Source organism: Pseudorca crassidens, chromosome 12, assembly GCF_039906515.1.
Source record: "Pseudorca crassidens isolate mPseCra1 chromosome 12, mPseCra1.hap1, whole genome shotgun sequence".
NCBI classification, from domain to species: domain Eukaryota; kingdom Metazoa; phylum Chordata; class Mammalia; order Artiodactyla; family Delphinidae; genus Pseudorca; species Pseudorca crassidens.
Window position 1 is genome coordinate 73,070,347 of NC_090307.1, and position 18,354 is coordinate 73,088,700.

Consider the following 18,354-nt stretch of genomic DNA (forward strand, 5'->3'; position numbering starts at 1 on the left):
ACGCTGACGTCTCCAGTGCAGCTCGCGTCAAAGCTTTATTTGCTGCTTTCAGAGTCTGAATGCAACGTCTTTGTACATGCAAAGGTCATTTTGTTTTAGGGCAGTCGACCAGATTCCCAACTGCTCTGCTGTGCGTATGAAACCTCTTTACAGTTACAAAATAGAAAAGCACTGGTAGACATCCAATACTCTGTGAGGTCCGGGAAGCCCCGTTTGTTTTGATGTTAAAAATATAGGTTTCTCTAGATGAATTCTCAGTCACACGATTAGAGATCATTTCTGGGACTGGATAAAGTGCCGGTCGACCACCTTCTGTTCAGAACTCCTGGAGCCTGTGAATTCATAAGGCAACTGCAAGGACACCAACTGGCAGGACGCTTCAACTTTCTCGCACACAGGACTCGAGTTCCTTTTCGATCGTGACTCAAATATCGGAGGAAGGGACCCAGAAGAAAGGTTAGGAAAATACATAGCGTACGTATATATATTTCCACTTCCCCCTCCACCTTGCAAAGCATTTTGAGGCTCATAACCATCTGGGAAGTGCAGGACTTGTAGGACGTTGGTATGATTTAGGGAACAACACAGTACAAAATATCTTCAGTAACACAACAGATGACTTTCGTGAGCCCCGTATTTACAGGATCTATAAGGCTATGTGGAATGATCTCATTCTTTAGACGACGGCGTCACGTTGTTTTTTTTAGCAGGTGTGACGCCGCCGGAGACTGTTAAAACAGTGCCAGGCTGATTCATGGGAGATGGTGTGGCGCCAGGTGTGAGGGCGGCCGTTTAGGGAGATGCTGGGAGGTGAGCAGTGAGCGGCTGGGAGGTTACCTTGCTGGAAATCTCAGGCTGACTTTCCAGGTACCTGGTTTTCTGGCCCCCTCCCTGCAGGAACCAACCTAGACAAAAGAAAGAAATCTCTAGAGGGGTGATGGGGGCCAAAGGAGATACAGACCAAGACTCAGCACATTCATGCCTACCGGTTTTCTATGAGGTTCTATGTTTCCAGACCCTCGATTTGCCCAGAATTCCAACAGGGTAACTCCTGGCAGCTTCTCAGCCCAGGGCTCAGATCCATCACTCCCTAAGGGGGTGGGGCCCAAGGTGGACCCCCTTCCAGATGTGGGGCAGGTCCCCTCTCCCTTAAGTGGCTCCCTCCTACTCCATGGAATCACGATGCCATGGGGCTTTTTTTTTGCTTTCCTGTTTTATCACATGTTGGAGGAGGAAAGGCACAGTCGGAGGCTATAGAAGGATTCTCCATTACTGTATGACTCGCCACGGCATAAATTGGAGGCGGCGCAATTCCCGGTGGATAGAGTTTTTCTCCCACCTCCCTGCAGACCTCACCCTGAAATGCTAGTTTACACAAAGACAACCGTCATCTAGCTTCCTGTATTAAGGGACAGTGCTGTGTGGGAGGAACCACAGGGATGGAGGAGGAGAGAGGGAGTGGCTGGCTTGAGAGTCCTCTCCTTGGGCGCGACGCTGTCTTCCACGCAGGCCCACGTCACCTTTAAGCAAGCATTTTGTTTTGGAGGTGATCCAATGACACATCTGTGGGTTTTTAGCTTTGTAACGACGCCTAGCTCCTGGGGCAGTCTGGGGGTACCGTGATGAAAAATGTAAATGGACAAGGCAGCTGTCAGCGTCGGGTGGGAGCAGCTGAGGTCTCCTTCAGGGAGATCATGCCTAAGGTTTTTCCAAATCCCCTGCACAGCCTCTAAAGTTGAAGACCTCAGGCTCAGCTCTATTCCGATACCTAGAGTTGGCCTCACTTCTTCCTGGGAAGCACAAGGGAAAACACATTTGTCTGAAAGTACATGACTTTGCTTGTCCCCTGCAAAACCTCCCCATCTGATTGTCCTTTCCCCGAACCCCAGACAACATGAGGCCGTCAGGGCAGCATCACTCAAGGCCCCCAACACTCTAAACTCCACTGGGGTTTAGTGAGGCTTCTCTTCCACTGGAGTTTCTCTGGTGGTACTGAGAGGTTCTCCACAACATTGATTTTTGAGCCCTCACCATGGAATTTTACAGGCCAAAGGCTTCTGTTACATTAGGCAAGAGACCATGAAGAATGGGATCTACTGGAGGGGAAAAAGATATGGACTTATCAAAAGACCAGCTCTCAAAATGCTGATGTGCAAAGAGGGTGTGGGGGGATGGAGGGGGAGAGAGAGAGTGTGAGAGAGAGAGTATAATTTAAAAAATCACCTATCTATCCATCTTATTTTTGATGCATTCTGTATAAAACTCTCATTTAAAGCAAGCCAAAGGCCCAGGGAAGGAGGGCTGGATGAGGGCGGGTGACCTGATTGCATACAAATGATTAAGGCATATTAAGTTAGTTTAAAAGGAGACAGATTTCCAAAGGTGGCTCCAGGCAAACTCAAGAAACTACCATACAACCCCTTGCTTAGCCCCCAAGAGCTCATCTGGCTTAGAAAGAGGAGAAATAAATAACCCGTTTGCCTGGCTATCTGCAAAGGCTCTAAGCGTCAGTTGCTGCGAACTTCATTGTACTGATCGTCGCGGGAGCCGGGGCTGACGGGAGCCGGCACTGCGTAGGCCGCTCCTGGCCCACCGTGACTGTCTGCTCAGCGGTGAGGGATGAGGCTGCTGTAGTCAGTGTCAAGGGGTGGACTTTGTATGTCCTCATCACCAAGGAATGAAATGGATTTTTATTTCCAATCCAGGTGTGGGAGGTTAGGCAGAAGACCTCCAGGTCAATCTTGTTTTCAAGTGTTTTTCTTTCCTGTTGGGTATACATGGGATGAAACAGGACTAATTCAAAACTGAGAGTTTCGCACGGTTAGTATCACTATACTGACCGAACAGAGCAAGTGGCTTCCTACTGCCTAAGATGGTACCAAGGGGCCTTCCCACCTTGAGAAAGGCAAAGAAAGACAGCAGGCGAGAAAAGACAGCACACTAGGAGTGTCTAGAGGACCTACTGACCTGGACACTACAGCAAAACTGAAATGAAACATGAACTGGGTCTCTGAAGAGTAAGAAAGGAAAATCAACTGACGCGGTTCCTGAAAGGATTAAATCCCCAAATGGCCAGAGAGAGCGGACTGACCACAAACTCAGGGAATGAAGAGAATACAAACTGTGATGGAGCAGGACCAGATCTCCAGACACACATGCATGAGGTTTCCAGATGCACAAGGTTGCCCGGGAGACGGGCTCCAACCACCGCCCAGCCAACAGGACTCAGGGAGGGAGGGCCTCTCACCCCAACCTCGGTCGCTGTCCATGGTGCTGAACCACAGCCCCTCTCGGGCCCGGGTGTTTGTCTTAACCTGCAGGGACGGGATTGGGCTCCATCCTGCCACACCCAAGAGAGGGAAGAGGTGGTAAAGGGAGATAAGGGAGGAAGAGCGGAGGAGACAAACAGAGACTGAAGGAGGGGTGGCCAGGGAGAAGGGAAGCAGGTTTTGACACCATTTGCAAAGAATGGATTTATTAGGAGAGATTTTCACCTTTTGGGAAGTCCACTGCTGAGCAAAGCTCCATTAGGAAGCTCAGGCCCAGTGCCCCTCAGCAACACAGGCTGACCTGTGAACTGCCCACGCATCTCTCTCACACATGGGTGTCTCCCGGGCAAGGTTGGCACAAAGTTTATGGCAACTCCAGACATGGCGGTGGGCCGACTATCCCTGGGATGACTGCTGGGGCCTTGGGCTCAAGAGGTGGAGGAGACTGGTGTGGAGGATTTCCAAAAACAAGGACAGAGTAGCCATGACTGGAGAGCCCAGAGGTCTTGGAGATTCCTGGGAATGAGCTTAGAGTTGCCAAGAAAAAAAAGAGGCAAGGCAAGCCTATACTTGGTTACCTAGCGTCTAGCAAGTCTGTCCAGAGTTCCTGGGCTGGGGGTCGGGGGGACCCCCCTCCAGAGAAGGGCTTTCAGCAAGACCCTCCCTTCCTGCATTTGGACCTAGAAAAAGCACCTGGTCAGGTAGAATTGGGGGGAGGTTGGGTAGAAAGAAGAGGTGAGAAGAAACAAAAAGGACCCCTCATTCATCGTTTGTCCTGAGACCAACTGGGAATAGATCTTTTATGCCAGCAGCTCAGGTTGTGTTCAGAAAGGGACTTCGGAGCAAAAGCCTCTCGGGTGGGTCTGATGTTTGGGAGGGAAAGGCACTGCCATTTGGGCTGCAGGTTTTTGAACCTTGAGGCCAAGGGACAAAGGTCACCCTACAGAAATCAGAGCTCGGATGAATAGGAACCAGGAAAGTGTACACCAGGGTGACAATCAGAATTTTTAAAAAGCTTGGGGTAGGGATAAGATAACCTGAGATGATTGGATACTTCACGCAAACTATTCACACGCCTCTCCTCCTGTTCTTTAACATAAAAACATATATACATATCAAATTTCAAAGAAAGTTGGCTGGATTATTGCTTTATCACCTTCTAAAGCAAACAAAACGTGATGTACAATGGAACAGGCAAGCTCTGCACACAGCCCCACCGGGAGGATAAATACACTTGAAAGAATGAGGGCAGGTGTGTTTAAAGATCAGAACTGCTGATTCTTCGAGAGGGAGAAGGAATTCGCCAAAGGAGCGATCAAAGCCCCCAACCCGGTGGTACTGCTGGGACCACAGTTACAGCAGGAAACGTATGGTTTCATCTTCCTTGGAAATGTCCTTCCAAAAAAAGACCAGCCCTGGGTGGGGGTCGGGGGGAAACAGGCGCTTTCACGACTCAGAACCCAGGGGAGACGGTCCAGCCTTACATCCATATTCCTGGAGCTGCTGCAGGGGTTTAAAATGGGTAGAAATGCACATTTTTACATTAAACAAAACCAAACCAAACCACCAGCATGGACATTTCTGGGCCGCCTGGCTTCTTTCCCAGCCTGAAGTGCTGTCCGGGGAGACAGAGCACGTGCTCGTGGAGGGTGAGCCTTCCTGCCCCATCCGTCCGGGAGAGCCTGTGGTGAGGGGGGGCATTGGGCAGCCTTCTCCACCCGACCGACAGACCGACCGACCGGAAGGGCCCAGGTGTGTGCAGGAAGCAACGGCAGCAGCGGGACCTCGTCTTCGGGTACTGACAGTTAAGGCTTGTTCATTAGATGTGGCAGTGGCCCCTGTCTGGAGAGGAAGGGACAGTCCTGGTGTCAGCAGGGGGAACAAGAGACGCCATTTCTCCCCATCATTGAGCCCTAAACACTTTTCTGGTGCTCCCCAAGGCAGCCACCCCACAAGCTACAGGCCAGGAAAGACGACTTTTCTTTTTGAGGGGTGGGATGGGGAAGGTGGCAGGCGGCTGGATATGATGGAATGAACGTGAAATTTAGGGTCAGGTCAGGGTGCCAGCGTCGGTGGTGTCCTCAAATGGATGGCCGGAAGCTTAAGTGAGATATCGTGGGTACAGCACTGAGCACCAAATAAACACAGGCTCTGATCCCTTATCTGAAATCCTAGAGCATAGATTTATTGGGGAATTCAGAAATTTTGAGTTTGTTAGATACATATATACAGACATATATATGCTTATATGTAAATATTATGTAACGTATAATACGTACGTTATGCAGCACCCCCATCATTAAGCACATAATATGCCTGCAGTATTATGTATGGATGTTCATATGAAATGGGGAAAACAGAGTCTAAATAGTATTTTATCCATGCAGGTCAGGTTTTGTCACTAAATAAGGGATGGAAGTACTTCGTTTTGTGAGCTTTCTGGATTTCAGGTTTGTGGAGAACGGGTGGTGGGTCTCCTGTGCTGCTCAGAGCAGAGCTGACTCTGACGGAGCAAGAGCTATGTGTTCCTCCCCCAGAGACTTCCGGTCCATTCTCAGGGAGCCCTCTGGACCGCTCGGCAACACGGGCGCTGCTACCCCATTTTACAGATGGGCAAACTAAAGTTCAGGAAGTTAAATCATTTGGGGCCCACACCAAGGCATATCTAATCGTTCGATTTTTTAATTTCTTTTTTTTTCAAATTAATTTTTAATTATACAGGTTGTATAGGAATGTAGAAACTGGGGACATTTCAGATTAAGCTGTCCCGCCCGTTCAATTTATAAAGGGGGCCTGAGATGCAGTGAGAAGGGCTGGCCAAGGGCGTGAGACCAGAGTCCGTCCATGCCCTTTCCACCCACCCCAGGCCGTCCAACTGTGTTTTTTTTTTCCCTAAGAAGAAGCAGATCATTGCCACCCTCTTTACGGGAACCCCAAACACCCTCAACCACGTTTTCCCTTCTCTCTTCCAGGGTACAGCATCCCAGGTCTCTGAGCCTTGGCCTCCCGGCCCAAGTCCCCTGCTCCTCAGGTTGCAGGCTCTGTCCGGGTCTCCCCTCCAGAGCCCCTCATACCTGCTCAAGCTTGGTTTTCATACAAGCTTTGCCTCTTCTTGGATTTCAGCTCCTTTAGCCACTGGGGAGAGGGCTCTTCCGATCTGAAACCACAAAGGCAGTGGGGGTCAAGTGTGAGCCTGACCGAGGACTCCCTGGGGGACCCAATTCTCCTGCCGCCGTGTGGGTGGGGGCTGAGCCACACTCGCAGGCAGCAAAGATGCCCATGTCGACATGATTGAAACAGGAATTAACCAAAGTGCTCCGAAATGAAGAATGTTAGATAAATCATGGTACATCCATTCTGTGAAATATTCTGCCGCAGAAAGTCACGCTTACATAAAATTATTTCCATCCATCCATTTGCCACCCAAATATCCATCCATCCTTCCATCTCTCTACCCAGGTACATGCCCATAAGGGTTAATTCTGTGTGTCCACTTGGCTAGGCCACAGTGCCCAGCTGTTTGGTCAAACATTATACTAGCTATTTCTGTGAAGGTATTTTATTTTATTTTTTAGATGAGATTAATATTTAAACCAGTTGTCTCTGAATAAAGCAGATTACCCTCCATAACATGGCTGGGCCTCATCCAATCAGTCGAAGGCCTTAATTGAAAAAGACCAACCTCCCCAGAAGAAGAGGGAATTCTACCAAGATACTGCCTTTGGGACTTGAACTGCAACACCAGCTCCTCGTCAGGTCTGCAACCTGCCTGTCTACCCTGCAGAATTTGGACTTGTCAGCGTCCACAATCGTGAAAAACGATTCCTTAAAATAAATCCTTCTCTCTCTCTCCCTGTGTATACATACTATTGTTATGTTTCTTTGGAGAACCCTGACTAAAACAATGCCTGTAAGACACAGATAGATAGATCGATCTTATGTTTACCGAATAATAACAATAATTATTGGGAGGAGGTACGATTTGTTTTAACTTTTTTTAAAAATTGAAGAACACACATCCAGAGGTCACTCAGCTCACAAGTGCACAGCTCAATGAATTTTCTCAAAGCGAATACACTTGAGTCATCACCGACCGAACGATAACATTTTCGAGTGTCTTATTTTTTACTTTCTTCTTTACGTATTTTTCTCTGTTTCTCAGAATGGCTTGTAATGAGAACACATCATTTTAACAAAAACAATGAAGTCAAACAAAAACATCTGAAAATTTTTTAAAGAAAAAGAAATCATACTTATGAAGACTTTAATGGCTATGGGAGAATCGTCACATGAAACCGGAAAAGAAGCTATATATATTTTATGTTGTCATCTCGACTACATTTAAAAAGAATGGAAGGAGAAAGGCCCAAACATCACTATGGTAGTCTTCTGGCGGGGGGGCGGGGTATCACATCATGGGTGATTTTCTTTCCTGCTTTATATTCATTTTATATTTCCTACAATTCCTAAGGTGAGTATGTACTACTTTTATCATCAAACACATGTACACACAAGACCTTACTTCTGTTGATCTCAGAGAAAGCTCCAGACTCCACAGTCCCGGAGGCTCAGGGACATTGCTGACCTGGCTGGGGGTGGGGTGGGGGTCTGTGAGGAAGGAGAGGTCCCCTGGGCAGACAGGGGTCTGAGTACCCCAAGCAAGGCTTGCCTGATGGTGGAGGTTCAAAACCAGGCCTCCTGGTCTGGGGGTCCCTCCAGCCCTGGAGAAACACTGGTGCCCTCAGTTGACTCCAGAGCAATTCTGGCATCCGCAGAGCAAGACAGGTATCATCTCTGCCTCAGCCTGTCTCTCTCTCTCATCCTCTTGCTTTCCTGCTTCCCACGGCCCACTCTGTGCTCCAATAACATGCACAGCCTACAGCACCCAGTTCTACCAGGCCCCTGGACCTTTGCATGTGCTGTGACTTTGGCCACCTCTCTTGTCTGTCATGATGCAGATCGGGCACCCCCTCCTCTTGGAAGCCTTCTCCACACGCGTCCTCCTCAAGTCTGGGTTCTGAACTCTTCTTCTGCCTTCCTCTATCACCGGGGTCAGACAGTAAGTATTTTTGACTTTGCAGGTTATAGGGTGTCTGTGCCAACGTGTCAGGTCTGCAGTTGCATCAGGAAAGCAGCCACAGACAATCCTTAAATGATGGCTGTGTGCCAATAAAACTTTATTTACAAACACAGACAGTGGGCTGAATTTGGCCTGTGGGCTATAGTTGGCTAACCCCTGCTCTATCATAGCTCTCATATTACAATAACAGTATCATGCACAATCCCTAACTTTTATGTGTTAGCAACACTCTCACCTTTCGTCCTTCTCCACGCTGGAGGGCAGCACGCGACTGCCCAGCACCCCGGGCTGGAAGGGGGACTTGGGGGTCTTGGGCTGTGGGGCCCAGCTGGGGGTATCGCTGGGACTGTCCATCTCTGGCCTCTTGTGCAGCTGAGCCTGGGAAGAGAAGACAGGGGTGGAGTCTGTAACCCGCCCTTGGTCTGGGGAAGGGTCCCATCCTACGGCACTGTCACTGCATGGCGACAGCAGGGCTCCCAGCATCTGAACGGACCCAGGCGGCAGACTCAGGGGTGGGGGAGATGCTGCCTGGCCATGGAGGCCAAGAAAATCAGAGGTCAGGCTTGTAGTCCAAGAGGCCACCCTTGACCACAACAACCGTGGTTTGGTCAAACAACCGTGAAAAATCCACACGATCACATTATCTTTGGCTGAAAAGCCGCCATGTGTGGCGTCCTCATCACAGGACGCTCCATCTCCTTTAGTTTCCTGAGAACCCCGAGGTGGAGACAAGAGATGCATCTTACAGCTGAGGTCCAGCTCTTTTAAGCTCTTTGCTCCTGTGAATACGAATAAGTGAGGTTTCTGACTATCAGATTTGCACAGGGAAAAAGCAGGGTGGATTCCCACCATTTTTGGAGGGCACACAGGGAATGGGATGACTTGGAATGGTGTGCCCAGAATTCCTTTGGGGGCTGGGGGGGTATGATGGTGGCAGGTGGCATCTGTCTCTGAGTCAACGCTGGCAGAGCCCCCGGCAACAGTGGTCATCGCCGTCGTCGGCCTGGCAGCTTCTGTGCACTGGGCATCCAGCGACTGGACTCCACCAGGTGTAAGTTATATGACACACGTTTCCAGGGTGAAGACTGGCTTTCTCTATTTTATAGAGGAGTAGCCTAAAGGTCAAAGGTTGAGCAGTTGGCCCAAAGTCACATGGTTTTCCACAACTAGGATTCGTCCTAGGTCTGCCCAGTTCCAACTCCAGGGCTCTTTCGAGAAAAAGCCCGGCAGCCTCCCTAGGGCCTCTGCTCCCTCCTGTAAGCAGGGCCTTTCTCTGCCCCCTGTGTTAGGCTGCCCTGTAAGACAGACTTTGTTCCAATGCTTCAAAAAAGAAGTCAGAAAACCTCTGGCCCAGGACAGTTGCTGCAAGACATTTATGCTTTGAAGGCCTGTAAAATGAATTACAGGGGCAAGTACGCATCCGCTGTTTACCAACTTTGTATTCTTGTCAGAAATGACATGAAAAGCCAAGCCGCCATCTACTGAAGGAGTGGCAAGTTCACAGCCCCTCACAGGAGGCTCCCTGGCCACACGGAGTGAGGGGTTGAGAAATTCCACAAACAACCTAGGCTTCTTTGTCTTGATTTCTTCTTCAGTAAAATGGGAGTAAAGAGCTGCCTTTTTTAGGGTTGCTGGGGACATAAAGCGAGTTTGCAAGCACGTGGTGCCTGGGGATAAAAGAGGCCCCTCTCTCGCTTGCATTAAGTACCGCTGCCTCCCAGGACCTGTGAGATGCTTGGTGGAGCTGAGGGTGGGGAGACAGCCCAGCCCTGCCCTCAGGATTCCACAGTCCAACTGGGATTGCAGTGCTATTTAAGACAGATTAACATGGCTCCAATGCTGACTTCTCACATTGTTTGGAATCAAAATAATCATTTTATGTGCCTCCCACCCCTAGCACACCAGATTCCTCAAGAACAGAAGCCTGGGCTAGTTCACTCCTGTTTCCCAGACATCCAGCACTGGGCCTGATGCCTAAGGTGGACTTTTAACCCCCTTTACAGATGAGCACATAGAGGCTTAGCTGGAGACTGTGCTGAGCAGCACGTGTGGGGGCTAAAGACAGAAAGTGGAGATTCAGAAACACAGGATTACTGGAGAAAACCAAACAAATCAGTAGTATTGCTCACAGCACCGGGCCAAGGCCGATGTCCTGGCCTTGATAAGGTACCACGGCCATGGGACGCTTTAGCACTGGGGGAAGCTGGGTGAGGAGGGGTACACGGGAAGTCTCTCATACTATTTTTGCAACTTCTCATGAATCTTCAACTATTTCAAAAATTAGACAGAGAGGGAGGAAGACAGGAAGGGAGGAAGGGAGGGATGCAAGGAAGGAGAGAGGGAAGGAAGGAGGGAGGAGGGTGAGAAACATGGGCCTGTCTGTTTTGCTGCCACAGGTAAGCGTAGCTCTGGGCATGCAGTCTGGTACCTTCAGCGCTGCCGGGTCCATGCCTGGAAACACGGGCATCCTCTGGGGTCGGCTGATGGGCGTCCTCTCAGCTCTGGGCGTCTTCTCCTCCTCATCTGACTCTTCCTTCCTGGGGCATTCCTCCTCTGTTGCAAAGAAAGGCGCACTGAAGTCACTGGCAGCCTCCATTCTGAGATCTTGCTTCTCCTTAAAACTCTTCCACGGCTCTCCATCTACAGATCAAGTCTAACTCCTTAGCAAGGAATCACAACTCTCCACGAACTGGCCCTGCCTTTCTAGCTTGATTCCTGCTATTTCTGGCTTGGGAAACACTGAACCGCTTAGAGAGACAACCCACCCCTGCCCCCGCCACACCCACGGAATGTCCTTTCCACACCTCTGCCCCTTTGATCCTGTTGATATTTCCGCCTGGAATACCCTTCCCTGGCTAATTCCTATCTGTTCTTTAGGATTCAGCCCAAGGTTTGATGTAGAATGTGGCCAAAGAAGTCCTTAGAGGAAAATGCATAGCCTTAAATAATTTATTAGAAACCCCAAAAGACTGACAATAAATGAACTGATCTTTCAACTTGAGAATCTAGAAAAAGACCAGCAAACAAACCTGAAGAGAGGATAAGGGTGAATTTAATAAGGATAACAGCATAAATAGTGAAATCCTATTAAGTTGTCTCAGTTCCTTGCAAACTGTGGAGCCCCAACTAATATATCATCCTCAAAAAAATGTTTTACCTAGTTTCTAATAAGCTTGGTGTAATAAGAAACCACAGTTTCCTATGTTATTGTGTTCTAATACCCCACAGCCTTCAAAGTCAGAAAGCTCTTCCAGGGTTTAACCTAAATCCTTCCTGCTATCCAATGTGCTACCTGTGGAGGAGAGGGGGCATACCTGTGGAGTCCTTGAACATCCACATGCTGTTGGCCTCCTCCTCCAAAGGAGACCTGCTCTCCGACTCGCTGACTCGGCTGCGCCGGAGGGAGTGAGAGATGGGAGCCCGGCGGCGGCTTCTCTTGCTGAGCTGCACCCGGGTCTTTAGGGCACTTGAGTCGAGGACTGAAGTTTGCTGTGGGAGTGGCAGGGAAGAAGAGGGGAAACGAAGCATGGGAAACATTAAATGGGGGCATCACCCAAGGGAGGTGTGCATAGCTGCGTCGATACACGATGCTATTTAGGTGGTACATGGGCCAGCATTTCCGCATTTCAGTAGGAACCTAACACTCTAAGCCTACTTTCTCTGTGAAATATAGCATGTAGGCTGATTCCAAGAATCAAATAAACCTTGAGTGCCCCACACAGTGCCTGGAACACAGTGGGCACATAATGGAAATGGCTTTCCGCTCCTGGTGACATCACTGAGCAGGTAAGCTAGAGCAGTCCCTGACAGGAGCTCAGTACAGGTTTGTTTGTTTGTTGAATGAATAACTGAACACATCATCTAACTAAATCCTTACAACAACCTTATTCCACACAGGGTCCACGAGCTGAGAGGTTCTCAGTGTGGCCCTTCCTCTACCCACAGTAACTCAGGGTGCAGGTGGGAGCCGGGGGAGCACCCACTAAGTACGAGGCATTCGTTTGCAAGCATCACACTCTGAGCTGAGGCGGGTGGAGGGTCAGTGACGGTTTCCAGCATCACCACCTTTTGTGCTGAAAGGGCTGGGGGCAGACCACCTGGGTAGGCCGAGCAAGAAGGTGGGGCAGCCTCTGGCTCAGTGATCTCCAAGGAGATAGTGGTGAAGAGCTCAGAGCTTGGGCTTCAAATCCCGCTCAGTTTGAATGCCAGCTGTGTGACCTCAGAGCAGGGGACTTACCCTCTCTGAGCTTGGGTGTCCCTGTTTGTAAAAACGGAATGATAATAGTATCCCCTTGCCAGGGTGGTTGAGAGAATTCAGGGAGCCCAGGCATGGAAAGTCCTGGTTCCAGCAGCACCTGACTCAGGCTCGCAGCCGTGAGCTATTCCTACAATGGGCTTCTCCCTTCCTGGCCAGCTCAGGTCAGGATTGGATTCTTCCTCTCAGGTCCACTTTGGAGAAATTCTGTCACCCAGGGCCTTTTAAGTTAGCGATGATGAGCTAATTTCAGTGACTCATTTCCCAAAGTTGGTAAGTGACAGACACCCCATTGGGGGCGGGAGGAGGGGGCTGATATCTGCACAGCTGTTTCCCAAACTGGCTGTGATGCTGTCCAGTGGGGGGTTTTGTGTGGGGCTGGTGGAAGTTGGGGAGAGATGGAAATCATAAAGAGTCCGCCGTCCTCAAGAGGAGAGCATATATCTCCGGTCACTACTAAATAGAGCGGGTTTCTCAGACTCAGGGCAAGTGGGAGGGAGCCACAGCGACGCAGGGGCTGCTGAAGGGGGCGTGGTCCCGTTGCCCAGGGCCACCCGTGCAGCCTCAGGCTGGTGCAGAAGCTGATTCCTTCCCTAGTGCCTCGCCTCCCCTTTCAGCCTCCAAACACTGCCTGTGGGAGACCTCGGTGTTAAATAATTGGCTGGACCTGTGCTTAGGGACACTGGCATTTCAATCACTCAGTGGCCACTTCTGTTCCCTAATCAGCAAAAATGAGGGAGTTCCTGGCGGTCTAGTGGTTAGGGTTTGCTGCCCTCACTGCCATGGCCCAGGTTCAATCTCTGTCGGGGAACTGAGATCCTGCAAGCTCCTCAGTGTGGCCAAATTTTTTTTTTTAATGTTTAAAAAAAAAAAAAAAAGTAGTGTTGTCTCTGGTTATATGAAAGGATACGTTAAAAAAAAAAAAAAATTAAAATGGGGCAGGGGTTTTGCCTCTTGGGCTTAGTGTTCCAGAAGGTAAATCAGGAGACTTATGGTAAGGCACAGCGACATCTATGGGCGTGTAAGCTGGAGCAATGCTTGGGACATGGCTGGAGCTCAATAAATGTTTGTTGGATGAATAACTGAATAAATCCCCTAACTAAACCCTGACAACCTGCACCCTGTCCACGTTTATACAGTGGGGTGCCCCGATGGAGACTGAGTGTGTGCCTTTCCTCATTTCTGCCCTTATTTAGAGATGCCACAGAGAGACCTCGACCATATTTAGGAAGGAGAGTCCCATCTGAGGCCCTAAAGGAGGCCCCACACCTAAAGCAGTGATGGTCCTTCTCTGGGGGCATCTGTGTGGTCATCTCTAAGGGTGTGGATGTGAGGCTTCACTGAGGAGACAGGCTCTGTTTTGGATTTTCCATCATTTAGATGTTGCATCCTCAGGAGGGTGGGCAGGTAGCCCTATTGTCAGGGAAGGAGAATCATAAACCTGTGTCTCAGGGATTGAAAAGGACAACCTGCCTGACCCCTGCAGGTCTAGAAGGGGCTGGGTAGGAGGCAGTTGGACTTGGGTGGCTAGCATCCTGTAGGGTGGCTCTCCGTGGGCCCCAAAAGAGCTGAGTTCTGAGGGCTGCCCACGCCTGAGGAGGCTCCCCTTTACAGACAGGCTTGGATTCCCTGGCTCCAGGGACATGGTCCCACTTGGCAAGACCTTGGTAAGAAGCCCCAGCAGAATTGGTCTGAGCGAAGTCCAGGCTGCACGCCTAGATCTGCAGGCCTCAGGCAGACACCTCCCACCCGCCAGGGGTGAGAGGCCAGATGGCCTGTTCGCCTAACAGGTGAGGGCTCAGCTCAGTTTTAATTTGTACACATATGATTGCATTCACAGCTGTGAAACCCACTGTACTGGTTACAGGTGGACAAGGAAGCCGAGGTTCAGAGAGGTGAAGACAGTTGCCCCAAGACACACAGCTGGTGTGTGGCAGGTACAAGCCTCATGTAGACTTCAGTCCCATCTCAGACTGTGCCCTCTGCACCCACCACAGGGGGTCCTGGCACACAGATTCTACCAGGGAAAGGGGTAATTCATCGGGAGATGCTAGAACGTCCTTTTAAGAAGAAATGACTGTTTCCAGCACGTGCTCCCAACGACTGACTTACATGGATAAAGGAGAAGTCGTCCACCCTCTTTGCGGGGCAGGCATCCGCTGGGGGCGGCCCCTCCATCCCGTCAGTGGATTCCAGGTCCGTGCTGGATCGGTCCACGCTGGTGCTCTGCTGGTCCTTGGAGCAGTCGTGCTGGTCCCCAGCAGAGGTGGTCTCCGTTTGGGAGGACAGGGAAGACAGGCGGCTGCTGGGGGGCTGCTTCTGAGCCGACGTGGCACTGCTGTCCGGGGATGGGGACTCGGGGGCCAAGCTATGAGAATGGAAGGAAGGGAGGGGGCCTGGTCGGGCAGGTTGTTTCAGAGACCTGAATTTCAAGGAAGGGAAGTGGCAGAAGGTAGGGTGTGGGCTGTGCTTTATATGCCAGGAAACAAGAGACAGAACGTCCCAGTTAGGAGAACCACTCTGGGCCCAGCCAGGTGCTGTCCATGGTGCCTCTAGAACACCTGAACAGGTGCAGAATGGGTGCAGAATGTCCCGTTCAAGACCCTCTAACCCTGCGCCGTCCAATACGGGAGCCACTGGTCACATGTGGGCCGTTGGGCCCTTGCAATGCGGCGAGTGAGGGCTGAGCTGGGCCCTGAGGACAGTCAGTACACACTGATTTCCAGCACTTTGAGTGAAAAAAAAACGAACGTAAAATACCGCGTTAATGACTTTATAGTGATTCCATGTTAAAATGGTAGTATTTCGGATCTACTGGGCTCAACAGAACATACTGTTAAAATTAATTTTGCCTGTTTCTTTTCTACTGACGTGGCTACTGGAACACTAAAACTGCCTCGAGTTTGCAGCTTGCGCTGTATTTCTGTTGCACAGCGCTGATGTAGACCAAGTAATCACTGGCAGTCACCAGCGGGAGAGCAGGAGGGGGGGAATCTCCTGCATTGTTTCATCCATCCATTCATTCACTCAGCCACTCATTCATTCACTCACTCACTCAAGATTTACGGAGCGCTTACTATGCGCCAGGCCCTGTGCTAAAAATTGTATCGTTCCATCCTCTTCACAGTCCTACGGTGATTACCCTGTAATCCTGCAACGTCCTCAACCCTAGGAGATAGGATTAACCTCAGGAAATTAAATACTAACCTCGCTCAAGATGAGGAAACCGAGGCACAGAGACGTGAAGTAGCCCGCCCAAAGGGACAGACCTGACCCCAGAATCCAGGTCCATGACCCTCTCCTCCTGGAATTTCTGCCCATAATGTATTCCAAGTACCACTTGGATAATTGGAACCACACAAGACAGAAAATATGTCAATAAATCAAACCATTAAATTAAATAGGCTCTCCGCTCCCCCCTTAAAAAGACCCCAAAGCCAAGAGCACAGGAAAGCCTACCCCTGAGGAAGGGGGGACGGGCACACCAGACACCACCTCACTGATAGGAGGGTCTGCCCTGAAATACCCCTGAGCTGCACCCTTGGGCAGAACCTGCAACCCAGGTGTACTGGTGTTTCACTGCAGGAGCACAGCCATGCTTTCGTCAGCTCGGGGAAGAATTTATTCCTTGGAATAGGCAGGATGTTTGGGTGTGGGGTGCGACTGAGGCAAATCCGCAAAAAATGAGGGAAATACCACTGAGGAGGCTGCAGGTGGCGCCGCTGCTCAGGGCTGGGAGCACAGCAGCTCCGGGGCCCTTTCCCGGAGGAGGAGCTGCAGTGCCTCCTGGAGACAGCAGGGGGCGACCCCAGGACACAGGGGAGATGCCAGGTCCCAGAGGGAGAAGGGGCCTCCCAGGGTCACACAGCGACCGCAAAACCAGGACACCCAGGTTTCCAGACTCGCTCACCGATTAACACACATCACAGGGTAGGAAAGAAAACAAAAAGCCTTCATGCGTACTGGAAGGAACCTGTGCTTCCCTTTTTCTTACCCACTTCCAATTCCATCAACCTCCACCCAGCTTTAGTACCAATGACAGCTATGGGACATAAACCAGCAGAGGGGTGTGGCCGCTCCTGACGGGTGGGGGCAGGGGAAAGAGATGGGAGACCTGGGTTTGAGTCCAGCTCAGCCACGGACACACCATATCCCTGGGCATGAGACCCACAGATGAGGGAACTGAGTCACACAGTGACACAGCTGGTAAGTGGCCATGCCGGGGTCGACCCAGGTCTCCCTGACTTCAAAACACCGTGCGATCCTGTGGCCCGCCAGTGGGAAGTGTGAGCTGAGAACACGGCAAGCCCACCTCCCGGTGTCCACGAAGCTGCTGCTGTGTTCGATCCCCCCCAAGGGAGAGAAGGAAAACTGCATTTTTAAAACAACGAACAGGTGCAATGTATCAAGTTCCTACTAAGTGCCAGGAAAGATGCCAACTGCTGCACAGGTTACCCTGCTGACAACCCCACGTGCCTCAGTCTTTGCCTCTGCAAGATGGGGCGATTTACTAAATGTTATGTTTCAGTGCTTACAACAGTGCTCGGCCTGTCCGCTCAACAGATCTTGGCTCTTTTTATGCGCGTCATCCCCCTTCTATGGAGAAGGAGCATGAAATCCGGCAAATATGACTAATTTACCCAGGACCTCACAGCCAGCTGGAGGGAAGCTGGAGTTCAGACCTGGCTGCCTCCTGAATCCAGGCGATGCTGTGACCTTCAGGCTTCTGCCACAGTCATAATAATATTCCTTCCCAGCCAGGCTGACACCTGAGGGGCCCTACAAGCCTCTAACAGCGGTGATACTAAATGCTGACACAGCTTATAGAGCAGTATCTGTAATATGCTCCTATATTTGTAAACACACAATATACATACAGAAAAAAGTCTAGAAAGACAACAAAAAACATTAATGAAGGTTATATCTGTGTGCTGGGATTAGAGGCAATTTTCATTTTCTTTTTTGTAATTTTTTTTTTATGGTAGTGAAACACACGTAACATGCAATTTACCAGTAGTGCCTTCACAGTGTTGTGCAGCTATCACCGCTCTCTGGTTCTAGAACATCGTCATCTCCCCAGAAGGAAATCTGGTCCCTGCTGAGCAGTCACTCCCCTCCCCCTCCCCCCAGCCCCCGGCAATCACAAATCTACTTTCTGTCTCTATGGATTGCCTATTCTGGACATTTCATATATCATTTTAAAATAAGTTTTCTGTACATTCTAAATTTCCGTTTTATAAAAAGAAATGGTTTGCTCTTATAGTTACAGACAAAACAGGTTCTACTTAGTAACAGAGAAATAAGGAGGCAGATGGGCCACCCTGGTTCCCGCCCAGAGGCCCCGCCCCACACGCCCTACCTCTCCCCGCTCTGGTGCTGGTGCAGCCACGTCCCATACTGGCTGTCGGCTTCCTGCACGAGGGTGTCAGTGTCCTTGGCCTCGGGGGTCCGCCTGGAGAAACACTGCTTCAGCTGATCCTGCAAGGACAAGCCAGAGGTTTCTATCAGGGAAAATGCTCAGAACCTGGTCCCAGCTGGTAACTCACACCGCATCGCCCCCTGCTCGAACCCACCTCAGCTCCCTACCGCTCTCGGAAGTGGGTCCAAACGTCTGTGCTGGGCATGAGGGTGACCTACCATCCGGGTTTGCCCAAGACATCGCAGGATGCAGGACGGCGGGTGCCAAAGCCAGGCAAACTGAGATGAAGGGGGTCACCCCCCTGCGTCCTGTGTGGGCACCACCCTACCCC

At 50.5% G+C, this 18,354-nt stretch overlaps 1 protein-coding gene across 7 annotated transcripts in view; it reads right to left on the minus strand.

Annotated features, from left to right (window-relative positions):
* Window positions 1-11: 11 nt before the first annotated feature.
* The window catches only part of KIAA1671 (KIAA1671 ortholog), a 187,808-nt gene continuing 169,465 nt past the window's right edge, over window positions 12-18,354 (minus strand). For 6 of the 7 annotated variants that reach the window (XM_067700424.1, XM_067700420.1, XM_067700422.1 and 3 more), the window contains 7 exons: window positions 17,964-18,082; window positions 14,717-14,972; window positions 11,664-11,838; window positions 10,778-10,902; window positions 8,585-8,727; window positions 6,344-6,426; window positions 12-5,111 (listed from right to left, as the gene is read on the minus strand). In XM_067700424.1, the coding sequence (XP_067556525.1) occupies window positions 6,348-6,426; window positions 8,585-8,727; window positions 10,778-10,902; window positions 11,664-11,838; window positions 14,717-14,972; window positions 17,964-18,082 (897 nt within the window). In that variant the 3' untranslated portion in view covers window positions 12-5,111; window positions 6,344-6,347. The remainder of the gene's footprint in view (window positions 5,112-6,343; window positions 6,427-8,584; window positions 8,728-10,777; window positions 10,903-11,663; window positions 11,839-14,716; window positions 14,973-17,963; window positions 18,083-18,354) is intronic. The other variant, XR_010933263.1, reaches the window with a different exon arrangement.